Here is a 21,215-nt window from a genome sequence, read left to right on the forward strand (position 1 = left end):
CAGGCTTACACCTCACAGGTAAGAGCACCCCACTCTATGCATGAAATCCTAGGAATAAGTCTCAATCTCATGAACAGGAAAACCTTACTGTAACTGGCCAGTGATGTGCCCCTAAAGAGCTGGAAGTGGAGTCAGCTCTACAGACACATGAACTGAGAATAGGTAAAAGGTGGATCCTCAAAAACAAAAAGCCCACAGCTGTTATAGAAAGTAAGGTATATAAGAAGTAGGGTAAGTTGGTGGTAGAAGACACCAAAACATGTCAAATACAGTATCAACCCCAAAGTAAAGCTAACATCAAGCTACATTCTAGAACTCTGTTATCCATTCAAAGGCATCTGTCACAAGAGCCTATGGAGCACCTGAAATGTGGCTAGACTCAATGACACGAGATGTACCGTGGATTCTGAAGACTTAGTACAAAAATGTGTAAAATATTTCAATAATTTTAAATATTCACTACATGTTGAAATGATAGTACTTGGGGGTACTTTATTTTTATTTATTTTATTTTTAGAGAGAGTGTGTGTGGGGTGGGAGAAGGCAAGAGGGAGAGGATCTTTTTTTTAAAAAGACTGATTGATTGATTTAAAAGAGAGAGAGAGTGCCTACAAGTGCATGGGGGCGGGGGGAGAAAGAGAGAGGGAGGCACTGACTCCTCAATGAGGGCAGAGCCTGACAGGGGGCTCGATCCCATGACCCTGAGATCATAACCTGAGCTGAAATCAAGAGTCGAGGCTTAACCGACTAAGCCAACAACTGCACCCTGGGGAATTTTAGATAAAATAAAGCATTATTTAAAATAATTGGTGGGGCACCAATCATCTCAGGGTCTGGAGATCCAGCCCCTGCCCCACTCCGTACTGAGTGTGGAGCCTGCTTAAGATTCTCTCCCTCTCCCTCTGCCCCTCCCCTACCCCACGCATGCGCACTCTCTCTCTCTCAAAAAAAAATCACATCTAGCACAATTTATAAAAATGTTTTAAAATTCTTACAGTAAGATTATTCCTAATAGGGAAAACAAGAAAGAATATGAAAGACCAATCTACTTTCAATTATCCATTCTAGAAATTATCTGTACTAACCTAGATCCTACATGTTCAAGGCTAATAAATCACTAATGCCTGGAAGCAAACACAATGAATAGAAATGGTCGATATGAATGAGAAACTACAAGTTTCCAATTGTAAATCTTAATTTAAATTATTTTTTAGATTACATATTTTATGTAAGCTCTTTATACTATATCAATCATCTTAGAATTTTACCTTTCTGAGACATTTTTCAATAAAACAGTCAACAGAAGTTTACTGTTTACAAGTACAAAGATGACTAAGAGCTGCTGACATCAAGAGCCTAATAAGGTAGCACTGCAGACATTAAGCAAATAGAATAATATTACAATGCTTTAATTGATAGGCCTAAAATGCAGCTGAAATTTCCTCATTAGGGAATCAAGAAGAAACATTTTAAGTTGGGCTTAAAATCAGGGCTAAGAGCAAGCAGGTTGATGGGTGCGAGAGGTATGCTCAGTTTGAGAAACGCTTGTGAAATGTCAATATGAAGATATCTAGTGAATAGCCTGTAACTATCTGGAGCTCAGGTGTAGAAATATTTTACAAGGTAATGGTATAGAGTCAATGAAGATAGCAACTGTAGCCAATGACCACCAAGGACATAAACCCGACAACACCAACATTTAAGAATAAGACAAAGAAAGGGCCAACAATTAGGCTATGAAGCCGCAGAGAAGAAGAAAAGCAAATCTGACCAGAATTTTTCAGACAAGCCAAGACACTCAAGAAGCAAGTCAACATAATAAATGCTGCCCACATAAAAAAAAGAAAAAAAAACTGAAAAATTACCACTGGCTTGGCAAGAGATCATTAGTGACCTTATCTTAACAAAGTGGAAGGAAAATTCAGCTCCAATTTGTGAATGAAAAAGTAAGGAAGTATACACAGCAATTGCTGATTACTCTTTCCAAAAGTCTGGCAACAAAGGAAAGGAACAGGACAGAGTAATGGAGTCGTAAGTAGACTCAGAGAAAGATTTTTTGTTTTGCTCAAGATAGAAGAGATTTGAGTAGGTTTAGTGCTGCTGAAAGAAAGGAGCCAGAGAAGAGGGAAAAGGATGAAATATAAAAGAGATAACATGCAACCAAGATCCTAGAAACATGATGGAATCAGCTTGGCTATGTAGAACCGAAGGAGGCGAGCTAAGGACTGTCTAAGGAGCCCTGAAGTCCCAGTAATACAAACCATAAATCTGGGGAGAAAAAAACCCCTTACAGTTGTGTGATTTTTCTCAAGCAAGTTTAGTATCAAAAAAGTGATCAAGGTTGAAGGTTAGGGCAGACAGGTATGACAGAAGGACAAATAATCAAGAGGCAGGAATTTCCTGGCCAAAGTCAGTAATTATGACTTGAATGAAGTTATCTTTACTTTATGAAAATGTATAATCAAAAAGTGTAAGTTGTACATCAGAAATAATTAAGGAAGAAAAGTTAATGGACATGATTTAACAGTTCTGACTGTAAAACTAAGGACTGCAAGAAGTACACTGTTCTTTACTTAAAACAAGTAAAAGAATTACACAGACTCAATATTCATAATGTATAAATTTTCAAGACATTTATACAAAATTCAAAAACATTTCTGCCTGAAATCTACAAAGAAAGAAAAAAAAGCAAAAATATTTCTTCTTGTGGTCATCTATGCCTTTAATCTGCAATTGTCAGAAAACATTTCTAGCTTTAACGGAGGAAGTAATTAACCTAACATCAGCATCCCAAGCCATATAGTACTACTGGGGGTGGAGGGGGGACATTCCTCCACTCTCCTTTGATTCTGTATTCTGTTCAAGTTGGAGCAGAGAAAAACAACTTCTTCATTTCCCTATTCCCTTAAATCCTTCCCAGCCTAACCCCAATCCTCAGTTCTTACGGTAGAATATCCAAAATGGCCAGAGTCTTACTCAACTAGAACATAAGCACTATAAGATACGAGCCCTGTCTATCTAATTTACTGCCTATTCCTAGCACCTAGAACAATGTATGGTATATGACAGGTACTCAACAAATATTTAAGTTATCTCTTCTAAAAGTATCCAGACAATCTTATCTCAGCATTTTTATCTACCTAAAAGTCACTTCTGTAACTCACATTTCCCATAGGCCAAAGAGACAGAAAAACGTGTCTGGGGGTAGGGGTTGGGGTGTAGGTATTGACAGACAGTGAGACTCTTTCTCGTTGGTATTAGTGGTAGAAAACAAAAAACAGATATATACACATTTTACATTACAAGAAGTTGTGGCTGAGAGTGGCAGTCAGTAGCAATCAAAAGAGAAATAGATCAGTTCTGAAATGGCAGAAGAGAGAGGTTTGATGACTATGCCAGCCTGAAACCAAATACCTCAAATCCAGAGATATTTCTATCAAAAAAGAGCCCAAAGCCTCCAACTCTGAAAACCTGAGAGCTCCTGGCTCATCACCTGAGGTCCTCCATTCCTCATTTCAGGCCTCCAAGGCCACTACCAGTGACAGTGAGCTAGGTTAGGAAACATGCTCACACTATGTGAAAGGTAATAGAAGCAGAAAGAAGAGAAATCCATTTACTGCCAGCACAACTAGGAATGGGAGGAAACAGGTGTGTATCTGGCCTCAGTATTTCTATTTCTTTTTTTTTTTTTAAGATTTTATTTATTTATTTATTTGACAGAGATAGAGACAGCCAGCGAGAGAGGGAACACAAGCAGGGAGAGTGGGAGAGGAAGAAGCAGGCTCATAGTGGAGGAGCCTGATGTGGGGCTCGATCCCGCAACGCTGGGATCACGCCCTGAGCCAAAGGCAGACGCCTAACCGCTGTGCCACCCAGGAGCCCCTCAGTATTTGTATTTCTAATGCTTTTCCTCACTAATACACTGTGATACATCACAGCTTTTCCCACATCCTACTAAAATCAAACAAAGTGAAATGACTATCTGCTTGAAAAGGACTATTTCTAGTCACTATTTTTCAAATATCAGGTATTGTGTGTATCAGAGTGATTCTGACTTTTCATGTATCTCATTTCCTTCTTTGTTCCTCACAGATTTTTTATGAGGATTAAACGAGTTAATATTTATAAATTGCTTAGGATAGTGCCTGGCCCACAGTAAGCATAATAATAATAATAATTATAATAATAATTATTATTATTACTAAATAAAACACTACTTCAACTTTCAGATTTGGTAAATTAATTTTCTAATTAACTTTCAAAAAATGTATTTGGCTCTACTTTTTTTTTTTTAGTAGGCTTCAGCCCAGCCTTGAGACCAAGGCAGGGCTTGAACTCATGACCCTGAGATCAACACCTGAGCTGAGTGAGCTACCCAGGTGCCCCTTCACTCTACTTTTTTAGTGATGTTTTCATAATTAATTTTTTTTTATCTACCTCGAAGAGAATTGTCTAAAGTTCACATAGTCAAAATTATCATTTCTGAAGACTAGGACATCAACTGCTCTTTGGGAATTTCAGATTAACTTAATTTATAACTTTACCATTTATAACTTCTCAATATGTTTAAAGTAATCTTATCTCCAAAGTTGCCTTGCTTTTTAAAAATGTTACCTACCACCTGTTTTACCCACAGCCATACTGTCACCACCTTAAAAAGTATCTTTATTATGTTTTAGCAACTTTTATTTACCTTAATCATGAGTGCTCCATTAAACTGTCATCATTTAATGCAGCTTCTGCTGTTAAGAGTTGGATGGACAGTGAGAAGTCTGTGCAACCTCAATTACATTCTAGGACAAATATAATCACATAGCATTTTAGGGATAGCATGCCAGTCCAGGCTTTCTTATGCAACTGAATACGCTTTAAAATAAAAGAGTAAAAGTGTGCAGATGTACCAATGAAGGGAGTCCAGGTTGGCAAAGTGGCTGCTGCAGAAATTACCTGAGGTGATAAAAGAATCTGAACTTGTGGAATTTAAAAGTTTATTGGTTATATTAAACCTAGAACAAAATGTAAAATTCCAATTCACTTTCAGAAAACTCATTTACACCCAGAAACAATAACAAAAAAAGCTGAGAAGTGCAAAACTCATTCAATTCCTTTTACCCCAAATATCTATACTAATGGACAAATCTTACAATTACACATTTGTTAGAAAATCCTGTTATACACTAAAATGACCCAAAATCCCCAAATTAAAAGTCTGGTACCTGAAAACCCAAGAGTGAAATGAACATAAACCCAAATGAACAAGCCCAGTGATAGGAGCACCAGTCAGGAAATAATTACTACATTCACTAAAATAAAACACTGAAGTCAGAACATTCAAAGACAATATCGATGCAACTTTCTATATCCTAAATTAAAAATAGTCACTAATTCCACTAACTTTAGGACTCAGCATTTTGGCTGCCAATTCCCACCTGTCCTAGAGACACAGACTAATTGGAACAGAAGAAAGAGTAACTTTTTTACTTGCATGGCAGAGTAGGTATTTCTCAATCTTCTGTACTATTGCAGTGTCTTCAGATTTCATGTAAAGCCAAGAATCAGCTTCTGTCCGACTCAACTATCTCCCTCCCTCCTGATAAAGTCCTGAGTACTGCAAGTGATACTTTTCTTAGTTGCTTTTCTTTTAATTATATTCTAATTCCAGTATATTTTATGGTAAGTAGATTCTTTTTTTAAAAAAGATTTTTATTAATTTATTTGAGAGAGAGAGAGAGAAAAAATACGTGGGGGGAGGGGCAGAAGGAAAGGGAGAAGCAAGCTCCCTGCTGAGCAGGGAGCCCAACAGGCTCAAAGCGGGGCTTTATCCCAGGACTCAAGGATTATGACCTGAGCCAAAGGCAGACACTTAACCAACTAAACCACCCAGGCACCCCTAAGTAGATTCTTAATAACCTTCCTGCTGGTGGACTGGTTCACAGATGTGCAGGCAGAGCAGATTTGGGCCTACTGAGGTGCTGAGGAAGGCCCCTAAGAGAGAAGCCTTCATGGACTTTAGAAAGCCATGGGAAGCCAGGCTCCCCCCTCACCAGATAAGAACAGCTGCCTCTTTTTTTAAGTGGCATTGGGGAAGAGACCTTTAACAGAAATTAAAATGTAACATAAGGCTGCAATAATTAAAACAATGTACGACAGCAGGACATGCAAAAGGATCTACACAACAGGAGAGCCCAGAACATGTACAAATTTTATACAGAAGAGACATGAAAGAATAGCATAAGAAAGACTTACATATCTAAATATTTTTAAAAACTAAAATAGAAATTTTTTAAAAATCAGAAAATAGAACTACCCTACAACCCAGCAATTGCACTACTAGGCTTTTACCCAAAGACAAAAATACTAATTCAAAGGGATACATACACCCTGATGTTTATAGCAGCATTATCTACAATAGCCAAATTATGGAAACAGCCCAAGTGTCCATCGACTGAAGAATAAAGATGTCACACACACACACATACACGGAATAATATTCAACCACTAAAAGGAATGAAATCTTGCCATTTGCAACAACATAGATGGAGCTAAAGAGTATTATGCTAAGTGAAATAAGTCAGAGAAAGACAAACACCATACGATTTCATTCATATGTGGAATTTAAGAAACAAAACAAATAAGCAAACGGGAAAAAAAGGGAGAGAGAGAGGCAAACCAAAACAAGACTCTTTACAGAGAATAAACTGATGGTTGCCAGAGGGGAGGAGGTGGGGAGATAGGGGAAATAGGTGATGGGAATTAAGGAGTGCACTTGTGGTGAGCAGTAGGTATTGTAGGGAAGTATTGAATCACTGTATTGTATACCTGAAACTAGTATTACACTGTATGTTAACTAATTGGAATTTAAATTAAAACTTTAAAATTTTTTTAAATTAAATTGTTTTAATACCTGAAAGTTAACCAATTAAAAAACTAAAAAACATTCTTATAATTTTCCAGAGGGCTGAGCCTTCCTAAGCACGAGACAAATCACCCTCCCTCAAAAAAATCCCCCAAACTGACAGATATGACAACATACAAGTTTCAGAATAACAAAGAACACAGAAAAACAAAGTTAAGGGGAAACAATGGAAATGGGAAAAATTATCTATGTGTGAAACACATAAAACGTTTATATTGTCATAAATCTTTCCAGTTAGTAAACAAATGTCAAAGAAACAGGCAATTCACAGAAGAAATGGCAAAAACATGAAAAATCTTGGAACTTTTTGGTTTATTGCTCTAATGGTGATGATGCCCCTAAATGGTGCTCTGCTACTTCCACCCCTAACCACCACCACTGCAGAATTCAAGTGCAGAATTCTTTCTCTTGGGGTGCCTGGGTGGCACAGCGGTTAAGCGTCTGCCTTCGGCTCAGGGCGTGATCCCGGCGTTATGGGATCGAGCCCCACATCAGGCTCCTCTGCTATGAGCCTGCTTCTTCCTCTCCCACTCCCCCTGCTTGTGTTCCCTCTCTCGCTGGCTGTCTCTATCTCTGTCGAATAAATAAATAAAATCTTAAAAAAAAAAAAAAAAGAATTCTTTCTCTTTATTAATGGCCACAGTATTCTCAATGTCGGATCACCTGCTTCTTCACTTCCCCCTCTACTCTCCATTTCAAAGTGATACCACGGCCTCTGGCATCTGTCTTACATGCCCTGTTGCTGTTTCATTCTTATGACTTCCCTTTCTAGGCCTGGGTTTGATCCGACAGAGGAGCTCACTTTTTAACTTCTGGTAGGTTAACTAGTCAATTAAAGCTAGTCATATGTGACAAGTTTTTCACTCTTCTTGACAACTTTTACTATTAATAATTAGAGACTACTTTTAAGCTTTCAGAAAAAAGCTTCTTTTTCTTTTTTTTTTTTTTTAAAGATTTTATTTATTTGACAGAGATAGAGACAGCCAGCGAGAGAGGGAACACAAGCAGGGGGAGTAGGAGAGGAAGAAGCAGGCTCCCAGCAGAGGAGCCTGATGCGGGGCTCAATCCCAGGACCCTGGGATCACGCCCTGAGCTGAAGGCAGACACTTAACGACTGAGCCACCCAGGCGCCCCAAAAGCTTCTTTTTCTTAATTTCTGGATCTGCTCTCCACATAATAAAATTTCACTAGAGGACTAAAACTAAAATATTTAGTTCTCCCAAACCTCCATCTTCTCTGCTCAATTATAAACAATTATTGTATTATTGATCTATTTCTGCCCTCACAAACAATAAACTATCAAACTATAATAAAAGCAAACTTGACTGTGTGCTTACTGTTTGCAATATTCTTAAGTGCTTCACATGCATTATTTCATATAATGCAACATACCCATGAATTAGGCATTATTACTCCATCTTCCGTATGAGGAAACCAAAAAGCACATAATGATGGAAGAAGCATGGATTCAAAGTATACTCTACCATTACACATATTTCTCATTACTATTACCTTATAACATCTGCCCTAAAAGAACATACCTCTTGCTCAGAAAATATTGCCAAGAGAAAGGCACTCCCCACTTTCCATGCCCATCTACTCCCTCCCAACGTTCCCATAGATACCTTGTCCCTTAAACTCCACAATCCTTTTGCCATAATCAGCTCCTGATGGGCACCTACACATTCTGATTTCTCTATGTTCTTTAAACTCTAAATTTTAGGGGGGCTTGACTGGCTCAGTCAGTAGAGCTCACACCTCTTAATCTTGGGGTCGTGAGTTCAAGCCCCACATTGGACGTAGAGCTTCCTTAATTAAAAAAAATAAGTAAATGAAAGTAAACTATAAATTTCAACACAAGATGCTAACTCTATACTTCCCTGTGATCCAGAGAAGAGAGTCCTTCCTAATTAAGATTTTACATTTTTTCCTTTAAAAACATTACATGCTATATTTCATTAAATACTTTCCTATATCTTTTAACTGATTATGCAAAATTCATGATCATGAAAGGTTCATTCGGTTATTCTGGAACAGACTACAATCTGTTTCATAAATATTTTCCTCCTCAATTCAACTCAAACATTTACTGAGCACTAACATAACAAACACAGAGCAAGGAAACCAGATGCCTGGATAGTTTTTATATAAATCACTCCAAAAACGAGCATTCTTACTATGTTACAAAAACATTCAAAATCAATTAAGAAAAACAGTAACACTAGAAATGCACTAACTTAAAAAAACGGGCAAAGGACATAAAAATAGGCAATATATGCATAAAGAAATATAAATGGCCTATAAGCACAGGAAACTGTCCAATCTCTATAGCAATAAAGAAAATAATTATTAGAAACACATTAAACACACAGGATACCATTTTTTACCTATCCAAACTGTCATAGATCTAACAAAATCATTGCTCTGTGTTATTTTTTTCTCAAGAAAGTAAAAAATATTTTGGTACCTAGGCATTGTATTCAAGGTCAAGCGCCATTTTTTTATCCTAACCTACCTTTCCAGACTCATCTTCTTCTTTTTCTTTTTTAAGATTTTATTTATTTATTTGACAGAGACACAGCCAGGCAGATAGGGAACACAAGCAGGGGTAGTGGGAGAGGAAGAAGCAGGCTTCTAGCGGAGGAGCCTGATGTGGGGCTGGATCCAATAACGCAGGGATCGAAGGCAGACGCTTAACGACTGTGCTACCCAGGCACCCCACCAGCCTCATCTTCTATACTGACCCACCCACCCTATCCACTACACTTATCCTCTCAATTTACACACAGTATTTTCATCAAAATATAGAATTTGGGGGAGCTCTTTGGGCTTTTGTCTTAAATAACAGCTTTACTGAGATCACACACCATACATTCACCCATTTGAAGTATACAATTCAATTGGGTTTTAATGTATTCACAGAGTTGTGCAACCGTCTCCACAATGAATCACCTCAAAAAGAACCGCACACTCATTAGCAGTCACTCCCCGTTTTCAGCCCCTCCCCAAGTCTCTAGCAACCACCACTCTATTTTTTCCTACAGATTTGCCTATTCTGGACATTTTATATAAATGGAATAATACAATACATAGTCTTTATTTTTTAACTAGCTTCTTTCACTTTGCACATTGTTTAAGTTCACACATGGTATAATATATATCAGTTCTTCATTTCTTTTTTCTTAAACTCTTATTTGTGGTAAATATATATAAATCAACCACGGTAACTATTTTTATATGTACAGTTCAGTGGCATTAAGCTCATTCACACTGCTGCGCAACCAGTCACCACCATCCATTTCCAGAATTTTCATCTTGCAAAACTGAAATTCTGTACCTACTAAACAGTAACTATCCATCCTGCACCCCCACTTCCACTCCCTGGTAACTACCATTCTACTTTCTTTCTCTATGAATTTGACTACCTCAGGTACTTCCCATAAGTAAAATCATCCAGTATTTCTCCTTTTGTGACTGGCTTATTTTACTTAGCATAATGTCCTCAAGGTCCATCCATGTTGTAGCTGTGTCAGGATTTCCTTTCCTCTTAAGACTGAATAATATTTTATTGTATGTATATGCCACATTTTGCTTATCCATTCATCCATCCAAGGGCCTTTGGATTGCTTCCACCTTTTGGCTACTGCGAATAATGCTATGACCATAAGGTACAATTATCTCTTCAAGATGCTGCTTTCAGTTGAGTATATAAGCAGAAGTGGAAATGCTGGATCATATGGGAATTCTACTTTTAACTTTTTGAGAAATTATTGTATCATTTTCCACAGCAATTTCGTCATTATACATTCCCACTGGCAAAGAACAAGGACTCCAATTTCTCCACATCTTCGGCATCACTTGTTATTCTCTGTTGCTTTTGTTTTTGTTCTTTTGATAATAGCCATTTTAATGGGTATGAAGTGGTAACTCGTTGTTGTTCTCATTTGGATTTCCCTAATGGTGATGTTGAATGTCTTTTCATATGCTTAAAATCCATTCAAGTCCTTTGCCCTTTTATTTTTGTTGAGTTGTACAAGTTCTTAGACTGAATATGAAACCTTATCGGATATATGGTTAGCAAATATTTTATCTCATGAGTGGCTTTTTTACTCTCTTGATTATGTCCTTTGATGCACAAAACATTTTATTTTTTTTTTAAGATTTTATTTATTTATTTATTTGAGAGAGAGACAGCCAGCGAGAGAGGGAACACAAGCAGGGGGAGTAGGAGAGGAAGAAGCAGGCTCCCAATGGAGAAGCCTGATGCGAGGTCCCCAGAACGTCGGGATCACGCCCTGAGCTTAAGGCAGATGCTTAACGACTGAGCCACCCAGGCGCCCCCACAAAACATTTTAATTTTGGGGCACCTGGCTGGCTTAGTTGGTACAGCACGTGACTCTTTCTCAGGGTCATGAGTTTGAGCCTTACATTATGTTTGGTGTAGAGTTTACTTTTAAAACAAAGTTTTTTTTTAAAATTTTGATGTAATCCAATTTCCTTTTTTTTTAAGTTTGGGTTTGTTGCCTGTGATTTTGACATTGTGCCCAAGAAATGGCTGCCAAACCCAATGTAGTGAGTTCCCCCCTATGTTTTCTTGTAAGAGTATTCTAGTTTTAGCTCATATATTTAGGTCTTTGATCCATTTTGAGGTTTGTTGCTTTTTTTTTTTTTTAATATGGTGTTAGGTAAGACTCCAACTTCATTGTTTCACATATGGATATCCAGTTTTCCCAACACCATTTGTTGAGAAAAGTACCTTTCCCAATTTTAGCACCCTTGTCAAAAATCATTTGACCATATATTCCAGGGTTTATTTCTGAGCTCTCAATTCTGTTTCACTGGTGTATATATCTGTCTTTATGCCAGTGCTACAGTCTGATTACTGTAGCTCTGTAATAAGTTTTGAAATCAGGAAGTGTGAAACCTCCAACTTTGTTCTTTTCCAAGACTGCTTCGGTTATTTGGGGGTCCTTTGAAATTCCATATGAATTTCAGGGTGAATTTTTCCATTTCTGCAACAACCACTGCTGGGATTTTCATTAGAACTGCATTAAATCTTTAGATTACTTCGGGTAGTATTGACATCTTAGCAATATTAAGTCTTCTAATACAGGAACACAGATGTCTTCAACTCATGCATGATGTCTTTAACTTCTTTAAGCAATGTTTTGTAATTTGCAATGTACAAGTCTTTCACCTCCTTAGTTAATTTAGTCCTAAATATTTTATTCTTTTTGATGCTGTTGTAAGTGAAACTGTCTTCTTCGTGTCCTTTTCAGATTTTTTTTGCTGTTACAATACAGAAACTCATGTTTTTTGCACACTGATTTTGTACCCTCCTACTTGCTGAATTCGTTTATTCTAACATTTGGCTTGATAGAGTCTTTAGGGCTTTCTACATTTAAGATCATACTGTCTATGAATAAAGATAATTTTATTTCTTCCTTTTCAAGTTTGATGTCTTTATTTCTTTTTCTTGCTTAATTGCTCTCACTATGCTGAACAGTGAGACAAAAGTTAAGTATCCTTGTTTTCTCACTGGTTTAGAAGAGCTTTCCATCTTTCACCAGTTGAGTACGATATTAACTGTGAGAATTTTCATATATGGGCCTTTAATATGTTGACATAATTTCCTTCTATTTCTAGTCTGTTGAAAGAGTGCTAAACTCTGTCAAAGGCTCTTTCTGTATCTACTGAGATGACTGTGTGAATTTTTTCCTTCATTCTATCAATGTAATGTATTACATTAACTGATTTTCATATGCTGAACCATCTTTGCATTCCAGGAATAAATCTCATTTGGTCATAGTGTATAATCCTCTTAATATGCTGCTGAATCAAGTTTGCTAGTGTTTTCTGAGGATTTCTGCATAAATATTCATCAGAAATATTGGTCTATAGTTTTCTTTTCTTTTTTAAAAGATTTTATTTATTTTTTTGACAGAGAGACAGCCAGCGAGAGAGGGAACACAAGCAGGGGGAGTGGGAGAGGAAGAAGAAGGCTTCCAGCGGAGGAGCCTGATGTGGGGCTAGATCCCAGAACGCCGGGATCACGCCCTGAGCCGAAGGCAGATGCTTAATGACTGCGCTACCCAGGCGCCCCTATAGTTTTCTTTTCTTGTCCTGTCTTGGCCTGGGTTTGGTATCAGGGTAATGCAGGCCTTATAGAATGAGTGTGAAAGTGTTTCTTCATGCTCAATTTTTTGGAAGAGTCAGGAGAGGATTGGTGTTAATTCTTCTTTAAATGACTGGTAGAATTCACCTGTGAAAGCATCTGGTCCTGGGCTTTTTAGTTGTGACTGCTGGAAGTTTTTGTTACAGATTCATTCCCTTACAGTTATAGGTCTGTTCAGATTTTCTATTTCTTCATAATTCTTGGTAGGTTGTACATTTCCATGAATTTGTCCATTTCATCCAGGTTATCAAATTTGTTGGTTTAAATACTTCATTCCCTTTTATGGCGTAGCAATATAGCACTGTATGTACAATACCAGATTTTATTTATTCATCGATTGAATAACATTTGAGTTTGCATTTTTTGGGCTATCATGAATTATCCTGCTATGAACATTAGTATACAAGTTTCTGTGTGGACATATGTTTTTATTTCTCTTGGATATACCCCAAAAAGAATTTCTAGGTCTCATGATAACTCTGTGTTTACTATTTTGAAAAAAATGACAGATTGTCTTCCAAGATGGTTGTACCATTTTACAACCCCATCAGTAATGTGTGAGTCTCCCACCAGTAATGTTTGAATCTTCCAACCTCCACATCTTTCCCAACACTTAATATCTACCCTTTTTCTTATGGCCATCCTATAGTGCATTTGAAATGAATCTCACTGTAATTTTGATTTGCATTTCCTTGATAGCTATGAATTGAACATCTTTTTAGGTGCTTATTGGTCATTTGCATATCTTCTTTGGAAAAACTGATTCAGAGCCTTTGTACACTTTTTAAACAGGTTGTCTTTTTATTATTTGGTTGTAAGAATTCTTTATATATTCTAGATATAAGTTCCTTACTAGATAGATGCTTTACAAATATTTTCTCCCATTCTGTAAATGGTCTTTTCACTTCTTCAGTAATATCCACTAAAGCACAAAAGTTTCTAATTTTGATGAAGTTCAATATATCTACTTTTTCCTTTATTGCTTCTGCTTTTGATATCTTAAGAAAGCTTTAGCTAATCCAAGGTCATGAAGATTTACTCCTATATTTTCTTCTCAGAATTTTAAGGTTGTAGCTCTTATATTTAAGTCACTGATCTACTTTGAGTTAATTATTATGTATGATGTAAGGAAGAGGCCCAATTTCATTCTTCTGCATATGGAGATCCACTTGAGCCAGCACTGATTACTGAAAACGCTATTCTTTACCACTGAATTGTCTTGGTATCTTCACTGAAAATCAAATGACCACCAAAAATGTTAGTGTTTTATTTCTAGACTTCCAATTCTACTCTACTGATCTTATGTTTACCCTAAAGCCAGTACTATGCAGTCTGATCACTCTAATTTTATAGTAAGATTTGAAATCAGGAAGTCTGAGTTCTTTTGTTTAATGGTATTTTTTGACTGTCTTACCTCTCTTGAATTTCCATATATATTTTAAAATCAGCTTGTCAGTTTCCAAAAAGAAGCCAGCCGGGATTTTGATAGAAACTGAAATGAATATACAGATCAATTTGCATCTTAGTAATAATAAGTTTGTTGGATCCATGAACAGGGAATGTCTTTCCACTTATTTAGGTATTCTTTAATTTTTTTCAATGATGTTTTATAGTTTTCAAGGTACGAGACCTTACGTTTCTCTGTTGATTTATGCCTAGATATTTTATTCCTGTTAAGACTATTACAAATTAAACTATTTTCTTAATTTCACTTTGGACTCTTCATTGTTAGTGTAAAAAACTACAACAGATTTTTGGGTATTGATCTTGTATTCTTCCACTCTGATCAACTCATTTATTAAATCTAAGAGTTTCTTAGTGGAGTCTATAGAATTCTCTATAAAGTGTATATATATATACACACATATGCACCACACACATTAGAGACAGTTACTTCTTCCTTTCCAATCTGATTATCTTTTATTTAATTTTCTTCCCTAATTGTCCTGGTAATGCTGAACAGAAACGGTAAGAGTAGACATCCTCGTTTTTCATAGATGTCCTTTATCAAGTTGAGACAGTTTCCTTCTATTTCTAGTTTTTTCTATTCCTGCCTTATAAACTGACACAACCTTTCTGGAAAACAGCTTGGTGACATGTGTCAAGAGATTTCAAAGTTCAAATCCTTTGACCTAGTAATCCTACTTATATTAATTTATTTAAGGGAATAATCCAATGTGATTAGAGTTTTATGTACAAAGATATGAGAATGGAAGGAAATCTGGCTCCACTGTCTAAGAGAACGGTCTATAACATGCGATATAAGTGCAGGGGAGCACCATATGAGAATCACAGATTATAGAAGAGTGACACTGAGACTTTTCCCCTCAACCATATAGTGACACTTTCCCATAAGCATTTACTATAGAATTTTTTCCCCTCATTTTCAGGAAAATTCCAAATTAAAATTCCCTCTTCAAACAAATACTAATATTGAAAGCATTATAGCTTAACTTAATTTGAACACAGCAATTATAATACTGGCTTTTGGTTGTCCAGGATATCGTGTTAATTTTAAGTACCAAAACAGTATTTTGTTGGAATGATACCAGAATTGGGGTTTTTAAAAATGTGAATACTAAATATTTACATCTTGAGATGGAGATCAATGACAACAGATTTCTCTTATACTGCATATAGTTGCAAAACAAAAAGTCTTCTCTACCCAGAGAATTATAAACTGCTTTAAATTTTTTTTAAAAAGATTTATTTATTTATTTGAGAGAGCAAGGATGTGAGTGTGAGTAGGAGAAGGAGCACAGGGAGAGAAAAAAATCTCAAGCAGACTCCCCACTGAATGTGGAGCCTGACATGGGGCTTGATCTCACAACCCCAAAACCATGAGAGTCTTGAGTGGAAATCAAGAATTGGACGCTCAACCAAGCCACTGAGGGCCCCAAATTGCTTTAAATTTTTTAATTGAATATAATTACATTCATTCAGAAAGTATCTTTCTATAAATTCATAATCCTCAGCGGGGGCAAGAAAATAATAAAAGCAAAGCTTCTACTGCAAAATAGTTCACACTCTAGTTCAAATATTTGATGAACAGTGAAATATGAACACTAGAGTACTAAAATTAATACCATAATTGCATCCCACTCTCTTTCCATCCTTGAAGATCAACTAAAAATCTAGAGGTACAGGAAATGTTTCCTTTGAAACAAAAGCTCTCCCTTGCTAACAATAAAAATACTGAAAAACAGACAAAAAGGTTCAAAGAACCCCTCAGCTATTAAAAAGATGGGACTGTCTAAAGATAAAGAATACTAGGAAAAAACTGAGGATTAGTTTAGCCTTCCTCCATCTCCAATTACTCCAGAAAAAGCTCATCAGCCTTTCTAAGATTTTGCACAAAAATCCACCTTTGATTTACTGATACTACTTAACCCTGTTTTTTTAAAGATGATTTATTTTTTAAAACAAAATGGTATTTTATTTTCAATTTTTCAATTTTTTGTAATTAACTTTTTTCATTTTTAAGTAGAGCCAAGTTTTTAAAAATTCTTTATGGCATTATTCTTATATAGCCAAAAACTTGTGTTATAATAATGCAAATGTTTATATTTTTATACTAGCAATGTTACTTCATATGTGTGTTTATAATTTTCATATTTAAATTGTTTTAGGTATTTGATTTTATTTTTCTTAGTTTTATGAATTTTAATATGAACTATTAAATCAAAGTTCCCATACTGTCCTTCTGCTCCAGGATAGCAATCACAATTAGTATAATGGCACAGAGCTAGATTAGTACCCAAGGACTTCAAATCTAGTTCCCTTTTCGCCAAATCAGGCTGCCTCATCATGGTTCCCATCAAAATTAACAGAGTTATATAAAAAGGATTATGTGTTACCTCACACCTATTAGAATGGCTACTATCAAAAAGATAAGAAATAGTAAGTGTTGGTGAGGATGTAGAGAACAGGGTACCCTCGTGCACTGTTGGTAGGAATGTAAATTGGTGCAGCCATCACGGAAAACAGTACAGAGGTTCCTCAAAAAATTAAAAATAGAACTACCATATGATCCAATAACTCCACTTCTCGTTATTTATCCAAAAGAAATAAAATTCTAACTCAAAAAGATATATGCACCCACCACATTCACTGCAGCATTACTCACAATAGCCAAGACATGGAAGCAACCTAAATGTCTGTAGAGAAAGATTAATAAGTAAAGAAAATGTATTTAAATATACAGTGGAATATCATTCAGCCATAAAAAAGAAGGAACTCTTGTCATTTGCAACAGCATGAATGGACCTTGAGGGCACTGTACTAAGAAGTCGGACAGAGAAAGACAAATATCATATGATCTCACTTATACATAAAATCTAAAACAAAAACAAGAACAAAAAAAAAAAAACCCTAAACTCATAGGTACAGAAAACAGATTGGTGGTTACTCGAGGCAGGGAATAGGAGGTGGGCAAAATGGATGAAGGGGGTCAAAAGGTATAAATTTCCAATTATAAAATAAATAAGCCATGAGGATGTAATACACAGTATGGTAACTATGGTTAAAAATACTGTATTGATATTTGACAGTTACTAAGAGAGATCTTAAAAGTTCTCATCACAAGAAAAAAAAACTCCAAGGTGTACTGATGAACATTAACTGGATTTATTGCGCTGCTCATTTCACAATATATGTAATATCAAATCCTTATGTTGTTAAAACTAATGTTATGTCAATTATATTTCAATAAAATAAATTATTTTGAAAGAGGATTTTATGTTTTAAATTCCATACTCCCTGACATACTGTACTATATTTAACTAATACCTATCATCTAAATGTAACTCCTCACATAGTAAAACACTTTTTTATTTATCATGATTCCAATAATTACAAACAGGATTATGGTGGGGAAAAAGAAGATGAGGAAGCAAATATATGAAATCTACAATTTGTAAAATACAGTGCTAGGCCTTGTGAGGGAGACAAAACAAAAAATAAAGGACTCAAAGGAATTTATAATATAGTAAGAAAAATAAACAGTGGCCATCAATATAATACAAGGAAAAGAATGCTTTTATGTTAAAAGATAACAGTCTTTTAAAAAGTTACCTAAAGTATTGACAGGATGTAATAAGTGGAGCACAGCAATTAGTTACTCATAGTACCTTCCATGGCCTAGCCACTGAGCTAGGTAGGGGCTATAATAATGAATTAAACAGGTATGATTCCCATCCTCATATGGAAAAACAAATAACAAATCAGTACAATTATTCTGGAAAAAGTTATGAATTACAAAATAAGGCTTTTAAATTGCATGTGTCTACACAGAGCAGAAAGTGGTCCTGTTAGGCCTCACTGATAAAGTAACATTCAGTCTGAGACCCAGAGGATGAGAGCAGCCTTTCAAACGGTGTGCACACACACACACGTGTGTGTCTGTGCACGTGCATGTGTGTTGGGGGTAGACAGGTTTAAGCCCAGGGAAGCAGCATATATAAAGACTTTTAAGACAGAGAAGTGCATTGGCGTATCTGACAACTCAAAACACCTCTATGACTGAAGCTTGGTGGACAATCAGAAAAAGGCAGAGATGGGGTTAAAGAAAAAGGCAGGGGGGACATGATGCCAAAGATCAAAGAAGCAGGAGGTTCAGGGTATGCTGAAGAACGAATATATTAATTTGACTACAGTACTAGGTTAATGAAAAACATTACACACAATCCTCGTGTATAAGATCTTAATTTAATCCTTACTACAAAGTAAGAGAAATAATGTTTCCCTTTAATAGATGAAGAGGTCACAGGCTCAAAAGGGTGAAAGACCTTCCTAATAAGGTTGCACTGTTCATAAGCAAAGTCACAAATTCCAGACATTGCAACACAAGTCAAACCTTTCTACTATGCAATAAGGAACAATGAAAAATAAGGTGAAAAGTACAAACTAGATTAAAAATCAAGCTAAGGAATATGGGCATTATAATGGACAAAAACTAATGGAAAGGACCAATTAAAAAGACGATTCTAATTATCTTCATTCATAGTACATACAGAATACTGTCAAAAAAGTTTCTATCCACAAATTACCATGTATTATGTCAATCATTTTTATACTGTTCCCCAGAAGAGTAAGAGAGTGACTGAGTGTGAGTGTGTGAGTGTGTGTGTGAGTGTGTGCGTGCGCGTGTGTGCACGTGTGTGTAGTTGGGGATGGCAGGGGGCTAAGTACCACGTTCAATAGAACATATCTATTTTACTCTCTTATCTTAGATTTAATTTGAAAAAGAATTTTGCTCTTTGAAAACCACAGATTATAATGGAGTCAACTCTGGTTCCAGAATCTTACTTTGAAGATCCGAAAGCTACTAGAAGTAGAGCCGTTCACCCACCATATGCCTTATGATAACTACTTTAATAAGCATGCTAATTTCTTTTTAGCTTTTCTGCTAAATGTCAAGCATATGCCACTATAGTTCATTAAAGGCAATTTCAGGTAAGATTTTTGCCTCCACACCTTCCAAAATAATATAAATGTGTACCATAAAGTTTCCTTGCATGTTAAGGCATGATATTAAAAACGTAAGGTAAATATATTCTATACTACTATAAACTATTTCTCAATAACTAAAAAATACAGACTAAAAATTATGCATTGATGCTCAAAAACAAATACTACTACTGACAAATATGCTTTTTTGTTCACTAAGGTGACTCAAAAATCACGTAAGTAAATAAGTAATTCTTCAACTCAACTACATTTAAAATTAGAGTATGACATTAATGTAATAGTTTTATGTACCTAGTAATTACTCAACTGGTCAATACCTATGACAAAATCTGCAAGTTAGCAACATCATGCTTATGCAGAACTGGTTATGTAAATATGCATGCATACCTTTATCCTTCTTAAAATCCAAAGCGTCTTCTTTATCAGTCACTATTTCCTTCATATTGATAATACTCTGGTGTGTAAGCTGCCGGAGAATTTTAATTTCTCGAATTGCTGTAATTGGAAAGCCTTCCTTTTCATTATCTAGACGTACTTTCTTTAAGGCTACCATTTCTCCTATAAAAATTAAATAAAATCAAGTTACCAAATGACGTTTTTCTTAATTTTAATTTTATTTTAATTCATAATGTCTGTTCCTACCTCTTGAAATTATAATGTTTATAGTTCAAGAAATTAAGTCTCTGGTTAAATAAAAATTATAAGATATTTATCCAAACTGTGTAATACAACTGTTAAAAAGGATGGGGTAGGTACGTGGGTATTGTTATTTCATGCTCTCCAAGATATATTAAGTAAAAAAAGCAAGATGATGATGAACAATAGATGTATTACACTATCAATTTTAAAAAGTGAAGGAGGGTAGGACAAATTTACCCAATATGCTTATACATGCATAAAATCTCTGAACAGACGAGAAGATTCTGTACATTGTGCAGGTGAGAAAATAAGCTCAGACATATTAACTTGTCCAAAGCTGCCCAGTTACCTAGCGGTGAAACTGGGGTTCAAAATCTGGTTTAGCTATCTCAAAACTATGTGCTCTTCCCACTACACTAAATGGCTTCACAATTCAGACATGAATGAGTCTGCTCAGATAAGATCTAACTATTAAATACAACGCAGAAACACAAATCCTATTACAAGAAAAAAATTCACTATTATAAAGTTCTGTTCATTCCACTTCTTTGGAGAAAAAAGGAACTCTGTACTTACAAATTTTCCAGAAGAACAATGTTTATCCTTTTAATTATCAAAACTTAGTTGTTTCTTTTTGATGGAAGTCTAAAATACAGTATGACTCCTTGTTTAATAAACAGCTTTTAAAAGTTATAATTTAATCTTTTTGATAATGCAGAATCGTCATTATAAATATTATTACTCTATGCTATAATGCCCTCCAGAGTTTTCTTATCTTAAACGGCTTCAATAGCTCTGCTACTTTAATCTACTGGTTTATTTTAACAAGGAATTATAAGTAAAGATTAAGCACTGGCTCTACCCATTATTTGGTAAAATACACAGCTTCTGACACAGTTACTTTTTACTCTGCTGCAAAAACTTTTGAAACTTTCTCGCAGGTTCCTGATTATGTTCTAGAAGATTAAGTTGCTAAATCTAGCTTCCAATAAAAGGGTAACTTCGACAGAAAAAAGA

At 35.7% G+C, this 21,215-nt stretch overlaps 1 protein-coding gene across 2 annotated transcripts in view; it reads right to left on the reverse strand.

Annotated features, from left to right (window-relative positions):
• CDK13 (cyclin dependent kinase 13) overlaps positions 1 to 21,215 on the reverse strand; it is a 117,668-nt gene that overhangs the window by 60,308 nt on the left and 36,145 nt on the right. For both annotated transcript variants that reach the window (XM_034665680.1, XM_034665674.1), the window contains exon 5: positions 19,947 to 20,117. In XM_034665680.1, the coding sequence (XP_034521571.1) occupies positions 19,947 to 20,117 (171 nt within the window). The remainder of the gene's footprint in view (positions 1 to 19,946; positions 20,118 to 21,215) is intronic.

Source organism: Ailuropoda melanoleuca, chromosome 1 (assembly GCF_002007445.2).
Source record: "Ailuropoda melanoleuca isolate Jingjing chromosome 1, ASM200744v2, whole genome shotgun sequence".
In the NCBI taxonomy this organism is placed as follows: domain Eukaryota; kingdom Metazoa; phylum Chordata; class Mammalia; order Carnivora; family Ursidae; genus Ailuropoda; species Ailuropoda melanoleuca.